At 33.1% G+C, this 25,811-nt stretch overlaps 1 protein-coding gene across 4 annotated transcripts in view; it reads left to right on the plus strand.

Moving 5' to 3' along the window:
- The window catches only part of CCSER1 (coiled-coil serine rich protein 1), a 926,333-nt gene that overhangs the window by 701,286 nt on the left and 199,236 nt on the right, over positions 1-25,811 (plus strand). Inside the window, exon 10 of one of the 4 annotated variants that reach the window (XM_060011988.1) lies at positions 8,516-9,704. The exons of the other annotated variants lie outside the window; for them this stretch is intronic. Coding sequence (XP_059867971.1) covers positions 8,516-8,575 — 60 coding nt within the window. The 3' untranslated portion in view covers positions 8,576-9,704. Of the gene's footprint in view, positions 1-8,515; positions 9,705-25,811 lie in introns of those variants that run through there. 4 annotated transcript variants of the gene reach the window in all.

Below are 25,811 nucleotides of genomic sequence, written 5' to 3' on the forward strand. Positions count from 1 at the left end.
TTCCATAAAGAATCACAGATTGAACCTTTAAAAGCCTCAAGGCTAGGAAGCCAAGCCAAAATGTTGCCATCAGGCTTTGCCTGCAAAACCTATATATATGTATATCTCTTCTCAAGGTATAAAAATATCTCGAGGTTCCTGTACCTGCCAGAAAGTTGAACTTCCTTATTCACCTGGGAAGGTTGCTGGGAACCCTGTAAGCAAGGTACCAGGCTATTTTTCTAAGGGACATTATTGGCTTCCTAAAATCAAACTTAGTTTCTTAACGTGACGTGGTCATCTGATTCTAGGCACATTCTCAAATATGACATTTCAGTCAAAGCCTTGGCAATATAGCCAGTGTTTCCAGTTTTGTCCTGTTATAAGAACAGAGTCTTATTGAATTTATGCAAATAAGTATAAAAATACTTACAGTTTCTGAATTATGGAGGGATCAGCTAGGGAGAAGAAGTAATTGTTTCATCTTTATTCACAAAGTCACACTTTGCCAAAATGCTTTAATTCATTCTTAGGTCAAGAGGAAAGAAAAAGGTTCCCTTAAGTCTAGAAAAACAAAACATTAAAGAACCAGCAATGCTTCAAACAAAAAGTCATAAAGATTATATTCATCCTCATCACTTCATTCATTCCCATGTTATTAAATCTCACTCTTCATTAATGCAGTTCTTGGATTATTTCTGGTAATTCTTACCTAGTTGGATTTCATGATCTTAAAGTTATCAGGAATTTGTATTCTAGAGTGCTTGTTAGAGTCCTTTTCATGAATTTCCTTGAAGATTAAGCACTTTGGCAAAAGCATGAAAGTGAAATAATAACTGTCTGTAAATGACAAATACTTAAAAATAGCTACTGTTAAAGATCGAATGAGAGTGCATAACAATGCAATTGACAAGGAAACTTGCTTATGTGTCTGACATACATTTTAAGATAATAAATAGAATTATTTTATTACCAGTATAGATCAGATTTCTAGGAATTTCATACCTCATACATTTGCTTAGCCAAAAACACATCTTACTTTCCTTGCAGTTGTTTCCCTTACTGTTTCTACTAGTTTTAATCACATTAATTAGAATTTTTAACCCTTATGAACTTTATAGTGAAAACTAAAAAGTAAGCAATTATAAACTGTATGTTACTACAGTTTTCTTTACATTGGCAAATTAATTATTAATACATTTTATAATTTAGGAAGCATGTGCTCCTTTTAATAGTAAAATCTTTCGACGTGGCACAAGAAATGTTTACTAACAAATCCAAATGTAATTAGTTCCTCTATAATAGGAAGCCAAAAGTAGATAAGCTTATGTTCAATAATTGATGTTTAATATTTTATCTTATTTGGAAATAATCTAGATATTTGATAAATTTCTGTCACTTAACTCAGCAAAATTCTAAGAATTGAAGTTACCAAAAGGATTTGGGAAACTATTTAAATAGATGTACCATAATACATAATTATTGCTGAAACATTCACCTAAAAACTCTTATCCTTTTTAAATCACTTGTTCTCAACAATTATGTTTAAACTACTCATGAAAATTTTGTGAGATATTTGACAAAGTCAGCCATCATCCTGAACTGTTTTTCTTGTTTACAAATTTTGTTAACAGAGGTAATATGAACTTTCTTTAGTAAACCGAAGTAGAATGAGAGTTGGATGTCTGCATTATATGAAGACATGTCTATTTTAATTAAACCAACAAACTTCAACTAGCTTTATTTACTGGAGATCACCCAAGATTCTGTGTTTTTTTTTAATTGGATTAGTTTCTGTGTTTCTGAGAGTTTTAGGAATACTTAATTTATAAAGCACTTATTTTAAGTCAATTAAATAGAGCTCTTTTACAGATTAATTTTAGCAATAACATCTGGAGGTAGAAAAATACCACACATCTACAACATACATATATAGACATGTGTAAACATACAGATACAAATATATATCTTAAAGCTTTCATTTTAAAATTTTAGCTATGAGTCAGGTACAATATTAGTACCTGACTAGTTTATAAGAGACTCACTAGTTTATAAGAGAACAGTTGGGTCCAAATTGTGTTTCTGGAAATTTGTCCACTAAGATGGGGAAAGATTCTTTTTTCCTTTTTCCTACTAGTATTTGTGAAAGAAGAGACTTGGAATTTTTCATTTGCCCATTTTCCAAATAACTCCTTTTTTCTCTTTTTGATGAGAAACATCTCCCTAAAGTTTACATTTCAAGGATTGGTTCTTAGGTCCTAGAGAAGAAGGGGTAGAAAATTTTTAAGATGGGGTAGAAAATTTACATTTCAAAAACACAGAAAGTATCCAAATTTTCTCCAAAATTGAGTTTTGGGGTATATTTGCATATTATCGGAGGCCGGGAATAATTACTATTTAAACTTTCCTTATTTTTCTTAGGTGCAGGATAGTACTGTTTCCAATGTCCTGATCTTTTGCAAGCATTTTGAGATGAATAGGGGACCTTTGGTGGCGTGGGTAAAAAGGATAGGTGGACTTTGAATTGTTTCTGGAGCTGCAACTCTGGTTTTGCAAAGATTTGAAAAACAAAGTTGTTTCTAATTCCTCAAAGAATTTGGTTGTAGCCTAAATGATATCAAGGGACTGACCTGCCCATTCAACTACATTATTTTCAATTTGCTTCATATCAGGTAGAAGATTTCCAACTAAGATGGAAATCAAGATCTCTGTATTCTGGAGCTTTAGGGTTTAATGCAGCATGCCTTTTAAAAATCTATATAAAGCATTCAACAAAGGCTTTACAATGCTCTCCTTTTTTTTTTTCCTGAGTGTACAATTCAACCTTAGACCAATTAACCTTAAGGGGGAAAAAGCCTCTTCTATTGTTTCAGTCAGCACCTGAACATCAGCCTCCAGCTGACCCATTTCCTGATCATTTGTAGGAGGGCCTGGGAGAAATTCTGGTCATCTGTTTCTTCTGTGAGGGGGTTTTCCCAAGAGGCCATCTGGTTTATCTGATAAGTACAATACCATCATGGGTGGGAAGAACACCGTGTAGCTACCAATCAGGGTTCCAGAGAATGTGACTGTGGATGTCCACTGATCTTTCTAACTGTTCTCTAAATTTGATAGTATCTTCTGAAAGTTGTGGTTAATGAGGCTTTGTAACTTCATCTTGTCAAAGGGGTCTGTAAGGCAAGCCATTTCAATTCTTAGTGTCCTCTTTTCAATCTGGTCTGTCCATAGTACCAAAAAGACAGTTGTTAGAATGAGAGCTCTCTAAAAATTTTTCAAGTATAGAGGTTTTTCCAACTCAGAGGATTCATCATCTGGCTATTGACAAGTAGGATCTTATATATCTCAATAGCAACTCAAACCAATAAGGCTTTTTATGGCTTAACCATAGATGCAGGAGGCATCCCAAAAGAGTGTACAAAAGCGGCAGCCATCACAAGCTCCTGAAAATCCACTCCCAAAGTTAGCCTAAGAAAGCAAAGACCTTCATTGTCACAAGTGGTAAGAATGGTATAGTGAAAATGGTGTCTCCGGTTTTCCGTGAGAACGTGTGATGCATTCAGTTACATACCCGCTAATCTGTGACACCAGGCAGGTGCTACTAGAATGGGACTTTTCCAGCATTAAAGAGACAATGAAATTTGAGATGTCAAAGGCCCCCTATGGACCGGGACCCCTATGACAAACTCCCCTGGCAGCTGGTGGGGACGATGAGAATGCTGCTGTTGGGCTGTCCACTAGATGCATGCCGACACATGCATCTTCTGACTGGTGGATCTCAGGGAGAATATTCTCACTGGTTACAAGGCCAAGCTTTTAAGGCACAGAATAAAATAGAAGGAAAACCTCTCTAGGCTATGGTTCTCCTCCTTATAACAAATGACAGAAAAGACAGAGATAAAAGCAAACCATTACTATCTCTCTGGGAGGAAAGTGAATCAATATAAAACAAGAGTACTCATAAAAAAAAGTCTTTACCAAAGTTGCTATACCCACGAAACTAATTCACGCAGGTATTTTCTCCCTTTGATCTAAATTTGAAAAGGAAGGGACAAGAAATGCTTACCTTCCTTTCTGAACCAGGCACTATAGAGACAGATCCAGGAGATCTGCCTTTGGTAAGAATTATTACCCTTAGCCAGCTTCTGCCAGTTTTCCAGAATCCCATCTGCAGACTCCAGAGCAAGTATGGTGCCTCAGCAAGCCCCCCATCACGGCTCTCCAAACTGTGGTGGTAGAAAAATAATTTTCCCGCTCTCTGTCTAGGTTCTTGACTGAGTCTCCACTGTAATGAAACACATTAAGAGGAGAAAAACAAAAATGTAATACCACGTGTATCTCCTGTATACATTAACTCCCTGAAATGGCCAAGCCAACGCTTTAAATACCATCTCCAGCTAGAGGCAAAAGAAAGGTGTTGGGCAGTGGGGAAGCCGGTTATGGGAGGTTACCAGGAAAAACACAGTAAACAAGGGTAAGGTTGTTAGATTTAAGTCCGTGCCTTCTCCACTGACAAGAGTTTCTAGAGATTTAGCCATCCTCAGCTGCCTGGTTCAGAGAGGGAGACACTCTTACAAATGGAGATTGCCCTTATAAACGTAAATATCTCTTACAAAGGGTAACTTTAGTCACTTTTCAGAGCTTCTCCTGTGTCTGCAGTTTCTTCAAAATAATTAACTCAGTGTAATTTTCATTCCAAAGAGACATATTTGGGGGTGGCCAGTTCTGTTTGCCTTCACTAGCTTATATCGTCTGCCAATAAAAGAAGTAGTAATCATTTTAGGGAAAAAACATTAAAATATTAGATTATTAGTGTTTCAAAATAAAGATGTAAAGTGTTTTAATAACATAAGTAACTGTAGAGAGGTAAAGAAGAAAAACTTCCATAAATGTTTGGCTTCATACCAAATAGGCAAAGGAATTGGAATTTTCAGAATAATGTGTTACAGAAAGTTTCCTTAAAAAGAGCCACATGTAACATTAATGTCATGCTCTATAAAGTAAGAATATCAGAAAATTACACTCTTACGTGATGCCACATTTTAAGATGGTGGTTAGAATTTTACATGTATGTAGCTGAATTACTATAGAGAAAATTTGTACCAAAAAGAATGTAATTTGCAATTCAGAGTGCTTAAATAGTCATAGTTCTTTACATATCAGAATTACTTGAGACTTGTCATTACTTTATGAGCTTTGTGCTTATAAGTGGACTTACAGATTTGGATTTACTCCATCAAACTAGAGGAAAATTTGTCTAAGGGTTAGTCTAATACAGAGTAATTTTCACAAAGAAAGATACTCTAAACAGGTTCAGTATTCTCTTGAATTAGAAAAGTATAACCTAAAAATTGATGAATTGTTCTTTTTTTTAGCCTAAGACTAGAATTAGAAATAATAGTGCTTTTCAAATTTTAAGATTATAAGATTATATATCATATTGCTCCAAAAATGCTACTTAAAAGTCTTCTTAATTTATGGGAAAGTTGCTACAAACTCTAATTTAGTCTGAAAGGATTAATTTTTCTTCTTTGAGGGAGCATCAGTAATGACTCACTATTGGGACTTTTGTCACTATAAGACAAAAATTACTTGGTGTGAGTGTATATATTACTTTCTACTCTTTTAAAAGTTTTTCCCTCCATTTTGATTTTTATTATGTTAAACATACAAACACTGAATCTATAGTATATCTATAAATATATTACATGTATATAAACATACATGTGTTTACATATTTTGGCATTTAAAATGGATATTATTGTACTGTAATATTAATACATTTTTACTTCATAGTTTAAATGACTATCATTCAATCATATGACCTTTTAAACATTTTTTACTTTTCTCAAGAATTTTCCTTTTAAAGAATGGCATTGTCATATGCTATTACAATTTTGTATCGAGAGAAATTTTGAAAAATCTAACAAAATTGTACATGGTTTTATTCTCCATCTAGCAATACCATCTCTAGAAATTGACCCAGAACATACACATTCCTAGATACCAAATAGCATTTCTATAAGGTTTTCCTTTATGGGCATTATCTGTAATAGGTAAAGATGAAAACAACACAGAATTTCCACCAATAGGGGACTGTTTAGTACTAATGGCTCATTCACAAAATGGGGGCTGTAGAGCCCCCTCCCCCTGCAAAAAGAGGAAACCTTAATGTTCTGGAATGAAATAATCTCTAGACTATATTAATAAGTGAAACAATGAAGGTGTAAAGCCGTTACAATATCAATATCCCCAGAGTGGTTAATAAAGTACCCTATTTTTCAAATTACTGTTGTCTCTACAGACTAGTTAAGGGGAACCATTTATTCTCATTAGTTGAGCTTTAATATTTCCTGGTAATTTCCCCTCCCCTGCTTCGTGTTATACTAGCTAAAAAGGACAGAGAAATATTGGGGCTTTTTGTCCTCACTACATGACAAGTATTAGAGTATTATAAACTTTCATAGTAAGAGAAATGTTAGGATCGTATACTTTATGACATTTGTGTCTCTGAACATATTCAATCTATTATAGTATTCCCTTCATTTTTACTGACACTTCTTAAAATATTAAAAGGTGGATCTGTATTAGAGCTTTATTAAAAACACGAATGTCAGGAGTCATAAAATACACGGGAACACAGATTCTAGATTTCTGAAATTTATTTCCTCTGTCTTTTTACATTCATTCAACTAGCATTTGGGAAACAGGTAACCAAACACTGAGTATCTATTAAATGTTTGTTAGCCTTAATGATTCTGAAGGCTTTTTTTTAAAAAAAGAATGTGTTTGGTTGGCAAATATGTATGTGCTTCTGTGTACAACATACAAGTAGAGCCCTGAGTTTCCTTTCATCTCAAGATATTATACTCTTTTTCATTTATACAGTCATTTTTTAAATAAAAGTAAAGAAAGGTATTTCAGGCACTGAGATTGTAGCAGTGAAATAGACAGGTTTTCTTTCTTCGTGAACCTCATATTATAGCGGATGAGGACAGAAAATCAATTAGAAATGAAGAAATTGGTAAGAGAATTTCACACAGTGATGAGGGCCATGAGGTAGATAAGCAGAAAGATGAGATTAAGAGATGACGTCAGGTGAAGTAGGAATACTTGTGTCTAGAAAGGACTCATCATGGAAGACCTGAGAATGTTGTTTTTGAGCTGTAACCTGAGTGATGGGTCAGCTGTTCACAAAACTGGAACAAGCCTCTTAACAGGAAAAATCAGATTATGAAGAACAGTCACCTTCCAGTACTGCTTGCTGCTTTAGGACTGACTCACATTAGTTTTGGTCTTGGCTTCCTACTTAAAGTCTCTATACATTCTAATCTATATATCTAATCTATATATGCACCACAGATAAATCTAAAAGAAATAAACACAAACACACAGCTTACACTGTGTTGTATTTCTACTTTAAAACTCTCTCTTAAAGGCTCACTAAGGCTTAAAGGATAAAATTCACATTCCTCAAACCAGCGTCATAGCTGCTAAAATTACATCCTTCCCTACTTATGCAATTTTAGCTCTAACTGTTCCCAAACATAAACCTTTTATTCCACTTAAGCTGCTCCAACACAAATTGCTGTTTCTTGTCTCCGTTGTTGTTCAGTGTTTTGGTTCGTTTGTTTTGTTTTTAACTGTTTTATTTAGAATGCTCCTCCCCTATAACGTATCTCTCTCTTTAGGCCCAGCTCCACTCCCATTTGATTTGGCTACTCAAACTGGGAGTGATCTCTCTTTCTATAGAACAATTTCAGCAGTTACTGGTCCTACATAACCTATCCTGTAGTTGTCAGTACTAGGTATTGTTATCAGTTCTATATATTGACATATATAGCTCCTATGTATTGACATAGAACTTACTGTCTTGTAGTATGGCTCGTCTTTTCTATATTCATTTCTATCTCTCCAACCGAATTCTACATGCCTTGGAGGCAGCTGCCATATTCTATACTTCTTGGATCCTATATTTCTTTTTAAGCAGGACAAGGAGTTCCTTTTTTTAAAGGTGAAGTATTTTGAAATGTTTTAATTTCCTATCACATAAAACTGCAATAAAGTATAGAGATTTCAAAATAATAATAATTGCAACAGATTGAAAATTCTTTTGGAGCTTTACAAAAAGGAGATTTACAAAAAGGAGAGCCAGATGGACTTACCTATTAATCATTTAGTTTTTTGGAAATGAAGAATACATAAAAAGTTGAGGAAAACTCATTTTTTTACTCCACTTACAAAACCAGAGAAATAAAATTTTGCTAATTGGTCTTCACTCTTCACCTCGCTTTTGGTAGTAAAGTATTTAATTGGAAGTTGGGAGCCTGGAAACATTACTAATATAAATATTTTTATTAAGTTTTAATAGCAGTTTTACTTAGAAAGTCATAAGTAGAATAGACTTATGTTGGTATGTTGGTCTGTGTTTTTTTAATTTGTGTTTAAACATTTTACATCTTCATATTAAGTAAAATTTCCTTTCATTTTATTAATTTGATGTCATTCATTTGTTTATTTTTGTTTTCTTCTTTTCAAGGCCCTGTGGAATCCTACATGCACTGAAGTTTTATTTAAACCAGTACATATTTCAACCTAGGTTAAATCATTATTTGATAAGAAATGTATCACAAATCTGACATGCTAAATATGAAATCAGTTTTCTATTATTTCATGTGCTAGCTATTTCTCGGAGTATGTAATACAGAAATCTTTCCATTCCAGATATTTCACACGTTTTGCATTTGTACACAATTGCATAAAATATTAATGGATGTAGATTAAGCTAACATATTCCTACCTTATTGTATTTTTAAAACAAAAATAGACTTATTTTTAAATTGTCTCTATATGCAGCTATTCTGAAGTGTAATATTCCACTTGGCAGGACATATTTTTTGTTCAACCTTCTCATCCATGTCATTTGTCTCTCTGGTTATAGTCTGTTTAATTTCACCACATATTCTATGCACATTAAGTACGTTTCAAAACAGTGCTTCTGGTTTCTCCCATCCTAGTGTGACAGGTCTTACCGAAGAACTAAGTTACCTCTGTTTTTCCCTTGCATTGAGATCAAAAGATGAAAACAGTATGTCTTCAAACGAAATAAATCATGAAGAGTCTTATTCTAACTGTAGAAAGCAAAAAAACTTACTTCTATCTCTAAATAAGTGAAGAAAGTTTTTTGGCTATTGACCTCATATTGAGGGAAGTTTGTTGAATGTGTCAAAAAAAAACACCTGTCTCCTGGACTTGGCATCACTGCCTGATTTCTGTGTGTCCTTGTTTATTACCTTTCTGTAATAGCTCACTTTAATTATCAAATGGCTGGGTAGCAACAAGGCACTCTTGAGTGTTGTAGTTTATTGCAAGGATAAGTGACAGAACCCAAAGGATGTCTCAGTGTTGTGGTGCAGGACAACAGAAGAGCCATAGAGCTAAGGAGAGGAAAGCAGGTTTTACTGAATTCCCTATATTTTTTAAACAGGAGATGAAAAAATCATGGTTAATGATGGTAACATTTAGAAATATGCTATAAAATTTCTTAAATTATTTGAATTATTATGTAACATACAATATGCATGATCAAATGTTGGGTTTAAACCATGGTATTAAAATAAAACTGTAAATATATTTATTTACTTGAAAACATTGTATGTGTCCTTGTTGACTTTGCTGCTTAAAACATCCTTTTATGATTCAAGATACAAAAACATTTTTGTTTCTCTAACAGTTTTCTAGAGTTTATTCTTTTATTCTGTTCTTTTTCTATTTATTGTCTTATTTTAACATTTGAAACCCATAAATGTAGATAATGTAAGAAATTCTATTACCTGTAATAAAGCACTCCTCTGATAAAGATTTTTATCAGCTTGAATGGTCAATATCATTTTGAAGAAGAAGAAAGAATTCAATTAAAGATATTTTGACTAGGATGCAAGGGAAAAAAGAAATGTATTAGCAAGTAGATTAAGTCAATAAAGAAAGGTACTTCTTTCCTCAAAAGCAATGTAGCAAAAATTGTCAATACAGACAAAAAAGCCACCTAACCTGAAAAGCTACCATTTTATGCTTGCTCTTTAACACCAGTAAGACATTTCAGGCTGCTTCCTCAGAAACCCTTTTTTTTTTCTTTCATGTAATTTTTCTTTTTTAATGGGATTGTGCTGAATATACATCAATGAACATGTTTCTAGGTTAATTTTACTTTCATGGTGAAATATATTCAGACTCTCCAGAAATGTTTATTATGTAGTTTGTCCATTTAACTATTAAAATGTTTTACATTTCTTCAATTACATTAAACGTGAATTAAAAATAGGGATTAATGGCATGGTTAGTTTTTAGAAAAATGTGCAAGAACCATTATAATTAGTGCACTGTATTCCAAGGTGTAACAAAACTGAGGTTGATGATTGCTTCTCAAAGGAGTAGCAAGAAGCATAAAAGTATATCTGACAGCTGCAAATAGTGCAGCATCAGTATTTATTGATGAAAGGAGCATTATGCTATACTATTATGCCTCCATATCTGTCTGAAATACCCTGACAATAATTAACTAAAAATAGGAGATGAACAAGCTTAATTATATTTATTTTCCAAATGAGTGAAGTGGAATTTGAAGAGGTTGAGTGACTTCCTCAAGTTCATGTAACTTTTCTAACAGACATTAAAGTTCTAGATTGTGCTGTAGGTGTTTCAGATCAAAAGTCAGGATTTTGTTTTGTTTTCCTGACTTCAGAATGCTGGTGGACTGCATGATTGCAAAATTCAATACAAATTATACATGGATTACATATGTGAATATATACACACTTGTATATTATACATGCATTATATATTATTAAAGGTTGGGTTTATCTTAAATCTGCATTATAGTCTAGGCTTAATGGTGATGATATAGATTTACTATGTGAATACCTGTCTAAGATGTATAATATATGAGCTAAGGAATTTATTTTATAATGTTAAGAATTATTTTTTCAAATATAAAGAAGTGCTTAGAAGGAAAACCAGGAACAGTTTTGCTAGATGTTTTGACAGTTATTAACATATATTTTATTTATATCTTGAATCATTTTGAAAGTTTAATTTTTCATTCCCTGAAATGTATGCATGTTAAATGTTCTTATTTACAGTATTTTAAAATATAAGTCACTTATCATTCTTGGTTAGATTTATGACATATAGCTGTGTTTTAAATGATTTTTTAATGAAGACTCTAAAGTAAGTATATGTTACTATGCACATGTGATTTTTATTATGGAACACAAAAACTTCCTTGCTAAAGTTTTCAAAATTGCTATTTTTCATAGTTACCTAAATTTGATATTGTTTTAAATATTTGTTTATTTAGAAAACAAAATGTACTTTTCCATATTTAACTTGCTGCTAGAGGCAGGAAAGTCCAAATTTAATAACAGCATGCTTTTCATGATTTTGTGTTTTGTGCCCACATGTTCACACAGGACTCTCTAAATGCAGTTCTATCATATCTTAATTTCTTACATCTAATCACTCTTTCTAAAAGAAATCTTTGTCTTGGTGCTTTTTGGGGCAACAGTAATTGCCATTATGATATGCTGGCACGTTTAAAGAAAAAACTGATACTAATATATATTTTCAAACACATCAGTTTCATTTGATGTATGTACTTGACACAAGCCCACATGTCAATGATTGACATACATATCCTCCATTGAAAAGAACTGTTACTCTTGATATTAATAAGCATTAAGAACTGTTAGAATTTCCCATGCCTTCCAAGTGATGTCTGTTGGATATCTAAATTTGCATAATACATTTATACCATTAATTACAATGGAGTAGAGTAGGATAGGCTGTAAAATGGAGAAAAAATGAGAGGTTAGCACTTTTCTTACTTTATTTTTTACTACAAACCAAACGTCTTGAGTATATTCATTGGGTGTTCTTTTAACTCTATTTTGTGAAAGCTTTTCTCTTCTCCTCTTTGAATGCTGTATATTGATATACATATAGGAGGTTGATGAACAGGAGGATCAAATGATAATAAAATATTTTCTGGTAAATGTTCCTAATACCTGAAAACTATTTGTTGCATCCTTAATTTATACACATCATGGTCAGATTGTATACACATACACATATATGAAATAAGGAAACCCTTATTTTAAATTATCTTCTTACCAATTTCCTTTCTTAAAGAGGAGGAAATTTGATGAAGTAGCATATGAGTATTCCTAGGAAAGAAAGGGAAAGAGCAATGACAAATATAAATGCAGAACGGATTCTGATGAAGAAAAACAACAAAGCAAGGGTAAAATGATTGTTGAATACTTCCCCTTAAGATTTAGTTTAGATTTTCTTTTAAGCTTCCAATTTTAAAAATATATATAAGACTTAAAAGATGAAAGAAGTTTCCCCTCAGCTATAAAGTAGAAGAACCAGTAGCTTAAACTTTGATAAATAGTCTGGAAGCCTTGTGTATTAATACATGTTGAATATAATGACCAGGGAGAGTGAATAAATGTCATGCCTTTTTACTCAGGCTCTTCATGGAAGATTTCTTCTTCATAACGTTGGCAAGATTCTTGACCTGGAAAGAGATTTATGTGTATCTTTTTTTCCACTAAGAATACCAGAGTAAACTTGAAAGAACAACTAACTTCGTTTGGCAGTAAATATGCTACACGGATTTTAATTTTCTCTGCATCATGGTTTATATATGTTTTAAGAAGTTACTGTGTTAATGTAGATTCAGGGCTTAACTTATATTACTAGTACAATTTTTATACAACTTTATGATTTTTTGGAGATCTTTATCATCATACTGCCATTTTGGTTGTAGCCACATGAATTTGAAGAATAGGATCCTGAAAATTAATGAGTAATCTCTGAAAACCTAACTTCTGTTTTAGTAACGCAAATACAACATAAGTAAAAAATTATATATGCATAAACCCATACTCTATATTGTTTTTCTAATGCTTTTTATCATAGTGTAACCTTTAGAAGCCCCCAAAAAAACTTTAAATTAGTTTGATTTTTAAAAGTGAAAAGCATCTTGTAGTAGAATGTGATGTATACATTGGAAATTTATTGCTAGTTTTTAATGAAAAAGAATATGCAATATCTGGTGAGCGAGCACAAAAGATCAGATGATCAAATAAGACTCATACAAATCATAGATCTTAGCCAATATCAAGCTTATACTAATCATTTCAAAGGTACTGGCCATCACGCTCCGGTGAAAGAGGAAAGAGGTCTGCCAGGTTGGGGACAGCTCTCCCAGTTCTTTTATCCCACTTTGGAATCCACTCTCTGATTCAAGCTAAGAAATCAGATTTCCAAGTGAGATTTTATGGGGTTACCTCACACAGCGGGAGAAATGTTTCATTGATGAAGTATCTTCATTTTATATCCCAACAATATGAATTCTTCAGGGAGCCATGTTCATAAAGATTCTAAGTTTATTTACTCAAATCAATCCTTAACCAGGGGCATACTGTTATAATTTCCATTGATAAGGACCCTCCTTCCAGCAGCTATTACTAGTTTATTTTCCTGGAGATCTAGTTTTTATGTTGGCAAGGTTAGAAGAGGTTACCTCCCTTCTTTTACTTCCCCTGGAGAAAAGCCAGTTGCTTTAACTCCCCCTTCTCACCTGCTCCATTTCCACAGTTCATTCTGAAAGTGATATTATATTGGAGTGGAATGAAGCCCAGTGTCCTAGATTTTTCATTTCTCTTTAATTGAAAGGAGAAGACCTTATAGAAAGTTTATCTGACCAAAATTGCACTTGTTTTGGGTTTCTCTTCTTTGTTTTCAATGTTTCAAAACAGTTTGAGGCAAGTGTTAGGAGATTGCTTTTCCTGAAGGATATGTTTCCCTTTATTTTTCACTTAAGGCAAGCTTTCGTGAATTGCAGTTTTTGAAAGTCAAGAAATTTGTGATTCAATTGGGGGAAAAAATTAAAATTCCTTAAAATAAAGTTTCTGTTAATTGATGTATGCTGTAATATACCACATAAGAGACGGTCAGCTTATTTAAATTTATATGTCATATTTAAAGTTATAAATACTTGTTTTAGTCTTTGCTTCCATTTGCTATTTATACAAAATTACTCCTGTTGGGATGATAATCCATTCAACTAATTGGAATAGAGTGAATTCTTCATTTTCTTCTTTCAGTTATGCTATATACCTCATTATGTATTTTATTGAATATAAAATGTCTAGTTTTAAGATATTTGGGATGTGGGTTTATTTATGTAAAATCTGTTGTTTTGTATTTTCATCCATTTGGTATATATAAAAAGTACACTAGAAAAATTCCCATAAGAGAAAACACATATAAGAAAAACTGAATCCAATATCTGCAGCCTGATTTATCTGTTCTGTTGCTGTTCCACAAACGGACTGTTTTGTTTCTACCAAGTCTTAGTGCCTTTACTCACATCAGTCCCCTAACCTATAGAGCTGTTTCTTTTCTCTCAACTTGTTCACATGAAGAGGAAACCGAGTTCCATATTCCCAGGATTCTCCAGGCATAATTAAATTCTACTCTAAATCATTCTGCCGTTTAATTATGGCTACCACTTTTTTATTTTGCTATGTGTCAAGTGCTGTTTTAAAGGCTTTACATGTTTTAAGTATTAATTCTTCACAAAAGCCTATGAGGGAGCTACTGTTACGTGACACCATATTGCAAGCAAGAAAGCTGAAATACAGAGAAGTTAAGAAATTTGCACCAAATTACTTTCTAGAAAGTTAGTAGGCTGTGTTTAAGCATAGGCCCTCTGGATCTAGAGCCTGCACTTTTTTAAAGTTTTTTTTTATTATTATTATTTTTTAACTTTTTAATTGAAGTATAGCTGATTTACAATGTTACCTTAGTTTGAAGTGTAAACCATACTGATTCAGTGCTTTACAGAATAACTCCATTTAAAATTACTGCCAAATATTGGCTGTATTCCCTGTCCTGTACAATATATCCTTGTAGCTTACAAGCTATACGTAGTAGTTTGTAGCTTTTAATCCCTTACCCTTAGCTTGCACCTTCCCCTTCCCTCTCCCCACTGGTAACCACTAGTTTGTTCTCTGTATCTGTAAGTGTTTCTTTTTTGTTATATTCACTTGTTGGTTTTTTTTTAAGATTCCACATGTAAGTGATATCATATGGTATTTGTCTTTCTCTGTCTGACTTATTTCAGTGACATACACCCTCCAGTTTCGTCCATGTTGTTGCAAATGATAAAATTTCATTTTTATAGCTGAGTAATATTCCATTGTATATATATATATATATATATATATGTATCACATATTCTTTATTGATTCATCTGCTGATGGACACTTAGGTTGCTTCCATATCTTGGCTATTGTAAATAACGCTTCTGTGAACTTTGGGGTGTATGCATCTTTTTGAATAGTGTTTTCATTTTCTTTGGATATATACCCAGGTGTGGAATTGCTGTAAAATATGGTAGTTCTATTTTTAGTTTCTTGAGGAACCTCTGTACATCCATGTTGGCTGCACTAATTTACATTCCCACCCACAGTGTACTAGGGTTCCCTTTTCTCCACATCTCACCAACATTTGTTGTTTGTGTGTTTTTTTGATGATGCCATTCTAGCTGGTATGAGGTGATAGCTCATTGTGGTTTCCATTTGCATTTCTCTGATGATTAGTAATGTTGAGCATTTTTCATTTTCATTGCCTATTGGTCATCTGTATGTCTTCTCTGTAAAAATGTCTATTCAGGTCTTCTTCCTATTTTTATGCAGTTTTGCTTGTTTGTTTTTTGGTATTAAGTTGTATGAATAGCTTATGTATTTTTCATGTTAATCCCTTGTTGGTCATCATTTGCAAGTATTTTCTCCCATTCAGTAGGTTGTCTTTCTATTTTGTCCATGGTTTCCTTTGCTATGCAAAACATTTTTAAGTTTAATTAGGCCCATTTGTGGGTTTTTTGGGGTTTTTGTTTTGTTTTGTTTTTTTTGGTATGCGGGCCTCTCACTGTTGTGGCCTCTCCCATTGCGGAGCACAGGCTCCGGATGCACAGGCTCAGCAACCATGGCTCACGGGCCCAGCCGCTCTGCGGCATGTGGGATCTTCCCGGACCGGGGCACGAACCCGTGTCCCATGCATTGGCAGGCAGACTCTCAACCACTGCACCACCAGGGAAGCCCCATTTGTGTATTTTTGCTTTTGTTTTCTTTACTTTAGGAGACAGATCCAAGAAGATATTGCTGTGATTTATATCAAAGAGTGTTCTGCCTATGTTTTCTTTTAGGATTTTTATGATTTCTGGTTCATAGTTAGGTCTTTAATCCATTTTCAGTTTTTTTGTATATGGTATGAGAAAATGTTCTAATTTCGTTCTTTTACATGCAGCTGCCCAGTTTTCCCAGCATCACTTATTAGCAAGACTGTCTTTTCTCCATTGTGTACTTTTGCCTTCTTTGCTGTAGACTAATTGACTGTAGGTGTGTGGGTTTATATCTGGGCTCTGTATTCTGTTCCATGGACCTATATGTCTGTTTCTTTGCCACTACTATACTGTTTTGATTTCTGTAGCTCTGTAGTATAGTATGAAGTCCATGAGCATGATGCCTCCAGCTTTGTTCTTTTTTGTCAAGATTGCTTTTGTAGTTTGGGGTTATTTGTGGTTTCATATAAATTTTAGTATTATTTGTTCTAGTCCTGTGAAAAATGTCATGAATATTTTGATAGAGATTGCACTAATTCTGTATCTTGCTTTGTGTAGTATGGCTGTTTTAATAATAATAATCCTTCTAATTCATGAACATGAGATATATTTCCATTTCTTTACTTCAGTTTCCTTCATCAATGTTTTAAGATTTACAGAGTATAGGTCCTTCACCTCCTTGGTTAAGTTTATTCCTAGGTATTTTGTTCTTTTTGATGCAATTTTAAGCACGATTGTTCTCTTGCTTTTTCTTTCTGATAGTTCATTATTAGTGTATAGAAAAGCAACAGATTTCTGTATATTAATCATATCCTGCAACTTTACTGAATTCATTTATTCTAATAGTTTTTCAGTGGAGACATTAGGGTTTTAGAAAACCCTAACGACATCATACAGTATGAGGCCATCTACAATTAGTGATAATTTTACTTCTTACCTTATAATTTGGTTGCCTCTTATTTATTTATTTATGTTTTTTCCTTGTCTGATTGCTGTGGCTGGGACTTTCAATATTATGTAAGTGAAAGTGACAGGAGTGGGCATTTTTGTTTTGTTCCTGATTTTAAAGGAAAAGCTTTGCTTTTCCCCATTAAGTATGATGTTAGCTGTGGGTTTGTCATATATGGCTTTTTTTATGTTGAGATATGTTCTCTCTGTACCAAATTTGATAAGAGTTTTTATCATGAATACATGTTTAATGTTATCAATTTTTTTATGAATCTATTGCAATGATCTTGTGATTTTTATTCTTCCTTTTTTAATGTAGTGTGTCACATTGATTGATTTTTGGATATTGAACTATCCTTGCATTCCTAGGGTAAATCCCACTTGATCATGGTGCATGATCCTTTTTATATATTGTTGAATTCAGTTTGCTAACAATTTTTTGAGGATTTTTGCATCTGTATTCATTAGAGATATTGGCCTATAATTTTTTTTATTTAATGTTTGTCTGGTTTTGGTATTGGTTTGTTGTCTGGAATGAATGACATGGAATGGAATGGAATTTGGGAGTATGGAATGAATTTGGGAGTATGGAATCTCATGGAATGAATTTGGGAGTATTCCCTTATCTTCAGTTTTTTGGAATAATTTGAGAAGGATAGGTATTAGCTCTTGTTTATATGCTTGGTATAATTACCCTGTGAAGCCATTCAGTCCTGGACTTTTACTTGTTGGGAGTTTTTGATTACTTATTTAATTTCACTACTAATGATTTATTTGTTCAGATTAGCTACTTCTTCCTGATTCAGTCTTGGAAGATTGTATGTTTCTAGAAATTTATCCATTTCTTTTAGATTCCATAAACAAAGATCAGTACTTTAAAATCTGATAAACTTGCTGTTTAAAGTACTGGTCTTTGTTTATTTTTTTTTCAGAGCAATTATAATTATGAATAAGCATACTAGTATTATAAACATAAGCAAATGAAAGGTACTGTAGTTCCTGGTGGAGAGAATAATGGCTAATGTTTATTAGGTACTACTGTGTGCCAAGCAATATTCTAAATGCTTTATGTGTTGTCTCATGTAATCTTAAACAAAAACAAGATAGATTCTGTTATTCTCATTTTACAGAGGAGGATATTAAGGCACAGCAAGGTGATGTAAAATTCCCAAAGTGATAACATACGAGTGATGAGAGAGCTGTGTTATGAATCCAAGTGGTCTTGATTCCAGAATTCACCCCCTAATCACTTCACTATATGGTGCCCCCAATGGAATGCAATAACTGAATCCATGGTTATGCTGCAGAAACAATTCCAAATTTTAGTGACTTCAGTATCTTTTATTTGTTTCTTTATTGCTCATGTCTATTGCTGGCCAACAGACAGCTCTCTGCCCTCACTGTAAGACTCAGGTTGATGGAACAATCTTCATCTGTTATGTTGCAGCCTGTGAGAGAAAGAGTGTCATAAATTGCACAATGGGTCTTAAACTTCCACTCAGAAATGTCATATGACACTTCTCACGTTTCATTGGTCAAAATAAATTAAGTTGTATAGTCACAGCTAGTAAAATCCAAAGGGCAGGGAGGACAAATCAGTCATATGCCCAGATGTGGGAAAACCATGAAAAACTGGCACACAGCACCAATGACTACTATTACATCTTTCTACTTTTCTCTGAAATAAGCTGGTTTTAATTAAAATGTGAAAATTATTATTTGTTAAGTATGCTGACATAAACATCATTTGATTCCATCATAGTTTTCAGAAAAACCTAATACAAAAATTTCTAATTCTGTAAGTGAATATCCCTCTGTAAAATGTTGTGTGTATATAAATGCTGTCTCAATTTTTGACATATGACATACATATATTGTACCATATTCTTCAGATATATTTCAGTCATTTCACTAGATTTTGAAATATTTCTATTTTTAATAAAACATTTCTGTTTATAATCAACAATCTACTGAGTTGCCTAGCATTTGTTGATGTTACCACAGTAATATTCTAGCTTGTTTTAACTATTTTAAAATAAATGATCATACCCATATCTATAATAGAGAGGTTTTTTCTGGGCTACTTGATTCTAAGTATCATTAGTGTACTTGTCAGAATAATTCATAGTGACAGTGCTATTCCACCAACGTTTTTTAGTGATTTACCTCCTTAAACCTTATCATTAAGCACATTTTTCCTCTGGAAGTATCTCTAGAGATTTTAAGTGACAAGTATAATATTTTAAATGTGTGAACAAAAATGACTTTCTTGTTCCCAAACAATATGCTATGCTTGATTCAGAAAGAGATAATTTGCATCAACTGAAGCAAATAGGTTTCCTTTAATTTTTTCCCCTCTCATTTAATGTTAAAGCCTACCAAATTATCTCCTAAGTCATGTATTATATTTTCAACTTTTATGATGCAAACAACAATCACCTTCAATTCCCACAATACACAATACACATTTTTCTTTAATGAGAATATTATCTATGAAACTTTAATTTGTAAACAAATCAAGCTACATTGTTCTGCATGCCTTCTTTTTACTGTTTGAATATAAAGTGAAATCCTTGGTATTATTTCCTTCCAATCTATAATTAATTTGTTGATTCCAATATACTAATTGAATCAAGCTATTTGTATTGTAAGTAAAATAGGTCAACGTTCATTATATCAGTATGGTAGTTTGCATTACCAAAGCTATCATTTACTTTAGCTTTAGTCTAAATATAATAATAATATATATTTGTATATATATGAAATTAGGATTCTCACTATTTTAGACTTATCTTTTCCAAATTCATATTCAGAATATAGAAAATAATTAAGTTGAAAGAGAGCATTAATCAAAATGTTAGGAATATATATTTTGTATTCTCAATATTTTATTCATATTTATACTTGTTTATATTTGTATCATACAAGATGAAAAGAAAATTTGTAAATACTAGAAGTATGATTGTTCTATGTATTCCTGTCACAGTTTTGAATTGTATCAATAGAATTTTTAAATATACAAATTACGGAAAGATATTAATCCCTTATGGAAAGATACTAATGTTTGTCAGTAATTAATTTTCTAATGTTTGTCAGTAATTAATCCCTAATGTTTGTCAGTAATTAATTTTCTAAGTTTTAAAATATAGGTTGACATTCTTAAGCAATTTTTATGCATTAGAAATATCAAAAAAGCAGAAATAGAAAAATGAAAACCACCAAATCATTGAGTATTTAGTAAGAGGTTATTGTGCATGTAAGAGCAATTTGCAAACTGGGTGCCTTCAAAATCGAAGACTAATACGAAGCTTAGGGGCATGATGTAACAGGCTGACTTAAAAGTGAAAGTGAGGACATTGCCTACTGTTTAAAATGATTGATTATTACAATGGGTGCTTCTAGAAGGCAGGGGATTGGTTAAATTGATTATCTCATACCACTTTTAGGAAGATGACTTGTTTCTTTTATGATTGTTGGAGTCATTTACAGGAAATAACCCAAGTCAAGTTTTGATTACATTCATGAAATCAGCTAGATTTAGTTTGCTTATGTGACTTGAATGGTTTTGTCTGCTCAGGGAATTCTCAAGTCCGGTCTCTGTTTTGTATCTGATTTAATAATTCTCCACTTTTGGCCATTATTTTAGTAGGCTGAGAGTATGACCAGGTAGTATGGTGTGACTCTTGGTTACCACTATTGATGCCAGAAAATCATTTATTTGTTGTTTCCACCAGTTGAGTCATCAGGAAGGAAGGTCATTAGTTGCAGTTAGCAACAATTGCATTATCATCATAGGCTTGGGTGGTAAGATCACTGAGCTCTTCAGGTTTTCTAATCCTGATGGATATCATTTGTTATGGGAGTGGCTGCTGAAAGACACTTAAAATCTTTGAGAGAACACAACGCACTAGAGAGGTTAATATGTTGGATATAAGGAAAATAACAGACAAGGATTAAAAAATTCCCCAGAGTAGAGAGTCCCAGAAGCCAGGGTATAATCAACTAAATAACCTAAATGGGTTATAATCAGATTCAAGTTTTACCATTTGAAGTCAATCTATTTTTATTTTATTTTTTTTTTTATAAATTTATTTTATTTATTTTTGGCTACATTGGGTCTTCGTTAACTGCATGTGGACTTTCTCTAGTTGCTGCAAGTGGGGGCTACTCTTCATTGTGGTGCACGGGCTTCTCATTACGGTGGCTTCTCATTGTGGAGCATGGGCTCTAGGCACACGGGCTTCAGTAGTTGTGGCACGTGGGCTCAGTAGTTGTGGCGCACGGGCTTAGTTGCTCCGTGGCCTGTGGGATCTTCCTGAACCAGGGATCGAACCCGTGTCCCTTCTATTGGCAGGCCACTTCTTAACCACTGCGCCACCAGAGAAGTCCTACTTTTATTTATTTACTAAGGTGCTTGCTGTGTTAGCAATCACATATCCCCATGATTATTTAGGACAGGATGAACATGAGGAATTTTTTTTAAAATTGAAGTTTAATTTACATACAACATATTAGTTTCAGGTGTAAAAATATAATGATTTGACATTTGTATACATTGTGAAGAGATCACCACAATACATCTAGTTACCAACTATCACCGTACAAAGTTAGGAATTTTTTCTTGTGATGAGAACTTTTAAGACTTACTTTCTTAACAGCTTTCAAATTCGCAATACAATATCATTGATTGTAGTCAACATGATGTACCTTATGTCCCAATGACTTATTTATTTTATAACTAAAATTTGTATCCCTTGATCCCTTTCAACCATTTCTCCCACCCCCAACCACCCTCCCCTCTCACAACCATCAAACTATTGCCTTTATCTGTGAGTTTTGTTCCTTTGTTTTCTTTTTCAGATTCCACATATAAGTGAAATCATATGGTATCTGTCTTTAACTTATTTCACTTAGCTTAATACCCTCAAGGTCCATCCATGTCTTCACAAATGGCAAGATTTAATTCTTTTTTATGGCTGACTAGTATTCCATTGTATTTATATAACACATCTTTCTTACTTATCCATCAGTGAATCCTTAGGTTGTTTCCATATCTTGGCTATTCTAAACAATGCTGCAGTGAACATAGGGGTCCATATATCCTTTCAAATTAATGTTTTTGTTTTCTTTCAATAAGTACCCAGAAGTGGAATTGCTGGATCATGTAGTAGTTTTATTTTTAATTTTTGGGGGAACCTCCATACTGTTTTCCATAGTGGCTGTACCAATTTACCTTCCCACCAACAGTGCATTAGGTTTCCCTTTAATCCACATCCTCAGCAACACTTGTTATATTTTGTCCTTTTCATAATAACCATTCTGACAGGTATGAGATGATATCACATTTTGTTTTGATTTGCATTACTCTGGTGATTAATGATGTTGAGCATCTTTTCGTGTGTCTGTTGGCAATCTGTGTGGCATCTTTGGAAAAATGTCTGTTTGGATTCTCTGCCCATTTTGTAATCAGATTTGTTTGTTATTGAGTTTTATGAGTTCTTTTTATGTTTGGATATTAACCACTTATCAGGTACATGATTTTCAAATATCTTCTTTCATCAGGTAGGTTGCCTTTTTATTCTGTTGATGGTTTTGTTTGCTATGCAGAAGCTTTTCAGTTTGATGTAGTCCCATTTATTCATTTTTGCTTTTGTTTCCATTGTCTTTGGAGTCAGATTTTGTTTGAAATATCACCAGGAGTAGTGTCAAGAAGCTTACTGTCTATGTTTTCTCCTAGAAGTTTTATGATTTCTGGTTTTACATTCAAGTCTTTAATCCATTTTGAATTACGTTTGTGTATGGTTTAAGATAGTGGTCCAGTTTTATTATTTTGCATGTGGCTAGCCAGTTTTCCCTACACTATTTATTTATTTATTTTTAAAGTTTTAATTTTATTTATTTTTGGCTGCATTGGGTCTTGGTTGCACACAAGCTTCTCTTGTTGAAGAGCACAGGCTGTAGGTGCATGGGCTTTGGTAGTTGTGGCACATGGGCTTAGATGCTCTGCAGCAAGTGGGATCTCCCCGGATCAGGGATCGAACCTGTGTCCCCTGCATTGGCTTGTGGATTCTTAACCACTACACCACCAGGGGAGTCCCAACCTCTACATCATTTATTTACAAGACTGTCCTTTCCTCATTGTATACACTTGTGTCTTTTGTTATAAATTAATTTACCATCCATGCTTAAGTATACTTCTCGGCTCTCTGTTCTGTGTCACTGATCTGTGTCTGTTTTTATGCCAGTACCACAGTGTTTTGATTATTATAGCTTTGTAATATGGTCTGAAATCAGGAAGAATGATGCTTCCAACTTCGTTCTTCATTATCGGATTGCTTTGGCTATTTGGGAATTTTGTGGTTCCATAGAAATTTTAGGTTTGTTTGTACTGCTTCTATGAAAAATGCCATTGGAATTTTGATAGGAATTCCTTTGAGTAATATGGACATTTTTCAGTATTCTTCCAATCAATGAGCATGGAATATCTCTCCATTTATGTGTATCCTCTTCAATTTCTTTCATTAATATCTTATAGTTTTCAAAGTGTAGATTTTTCATGTCATTGGTTACATTTATTCCTAAGTATTTTATTATTTTTGATGCAATTGTAAATGGGATTGTCTTCGTAATTTTTATTTCTGATAGTTTTTCGTTGGTACAGAAAAAATGCAAAGATTTTTGTATATTGATTTTTTTTCCCTGCAACTTTACAAAATTTGTTAGTTCTAACAGTTTTTTGGTGGAGTCTTTAGGGTTTACTTTATATAAAAACATGTCTACAAACAGTGACAGTTTCACTCCTTCCTTTCCAATTCTGATGCCTATTTCTGTTTCCTTCCTAATGGGTCTGGCCATGATTTCCAATACTATGTTGAATAAAAGTGGTGGGAGTAGAATCCTTCTCTTTCACCTGAATTTAAGAGTTAAACATTTTTGTAGTAACCCATAAGGGAAAAGATCCTGAAAAAATAGATATATATGTATGTATAACTGAATCACTTTGCTGTACACCTGAAACTAACACAACATTGTTAATCAACTATACATCAATAAAATAAATAAGGGATAAACTGAGGTTTTTTGCCATTGAGTATGATGTTACCTGTGAGCTTGTCCTATATGGCCTTTATTATGTTGAGGTGTGTCTCCTCTATAACCACTTTGTTGAGAGTTTTTATCAAAAATGTTTGTTGAATTTTGTCAAATGCTTTTTCTGCATCTATTGAGGTAATTCCATGATTTTTATTCTTCATTTTGTTAATGGAGTGTATCACATTGATTGATTTGAGGATGTTGAACCATTCTTGCATCTCTAGAATAAATCCCACTTGATTGTGGTGTATGATCCTTTTAATGTATTGTCAAATTTGATTTGCTAATTTTGTTGAGGATTTTCACATCTTTGTTATATTAGCTATGTATTGTCCTGTAATCTTCTTTTTGTGTTATGCCCTTATCTAGTTTTGGTATCAAGGTAATGCTGGCCTCATAAAATGAGTGTAGAAGTGTTTCTTCCTCTTCAAATATTTGAAATCATTTGAGAAGTGTGATTATTAACTCTTCTTTAAATGTTTTGTAGAATTCACCAGTGAAGCCATGTGGTCCTGGGCTTTTGTTTTGGGGGAGCTTTTTGATTACTGACTCATTCTTCTTACTGGTAATCAGTCAGTTCACATTTTCTGTTCTTCGTGATTTAGTCTTGGGAGATTATAAGTTTCTAGGAATTTATCCATTTCTTCTAGGTTGTCCAATTTGTTGGCACATAATTTTATGTAATAGTTTCTTATGATCTTTTCATTTCTTGGTTATCAGTGGTAATTTTTTCTCTTTAATTTCTGATTTAATTGATTTTAATGCGCTCAGTGGTTCTAGCTAAAGTTTTGACAACTTTGTTTATCTTTTCAAAGAACGAGCTCTTAGTTTCATTGATCTTTTCTATTGTCATTTTAGTCTTCATTTTATTTATGTACACTTAGATCTTTATTTCTTCTACCAACTTTGGGCTTTGTTTTTCTTTTTTATAGTTCCTTCAGATATAAATTTATACTGATTATTTGAGATTTTTCTTGTTTCTTGAGGTAGATTTGTATCACTATAAACTTCCCTCTTAGAACTGCATTTGCTGCATTTCATAGATTTTGGTATGTTGTATTTCCACTTTCACTTGTCTCAAGGTTTTTTGGGTTTTTTTTCTCCTTTGAGTTCTTCATCAACCCATTGGTTTTTTAATTGCATGTTGTTCGATCTCCACATATTTGTGATTTTTCTAGTTTTCTACTCATAATTAGCTTCTAGTTTCATATCATTGTGGTCAGAAAAGATGCTTGGTATGATTTCAGTATTTTTAAATTTATTGAGACTTGTTTTGTGGCCTAGCATATTATCTATCCTGGAGAATGCTTTATGTGCACTTGAGAAAAATGTGTATTCCACTGCTTTTGGATGGAATGTTCTATATATGTCTACTAAATCCATCAGTTCTAATGTGCCATTTATGACCAGTGATGCTTTGTTTTTCTGTCTAGGCCATCTATCCATTGTCGTAAGTGGCATACTAAAGTCCCCTCCCGTTATTGCTGTCAGTTTTTCCCTTTGAGTCTTAATATTTGCTTTACATATTTAGTTGCTCCTATGTTGGGTTCATAAATAGTTTAAAATGTTACATCTTCCTTTGGATTGACCCCTTTATCATTAT

The sequence above is a fragment of the Delphinus delphis genome, chromosome 5 (assembly GCF_949987515.2).
Source record: "Delphinus delphis chromosome 5, mDelDel1.2, whole genome shotgun sequence".
Classification (NCBI taxonomy): Eukaryota; Metazoa; Chordata; class Mammalia; order Artiodactyla; family Delphinidae; genus Delphinus; species Delphinus delphis.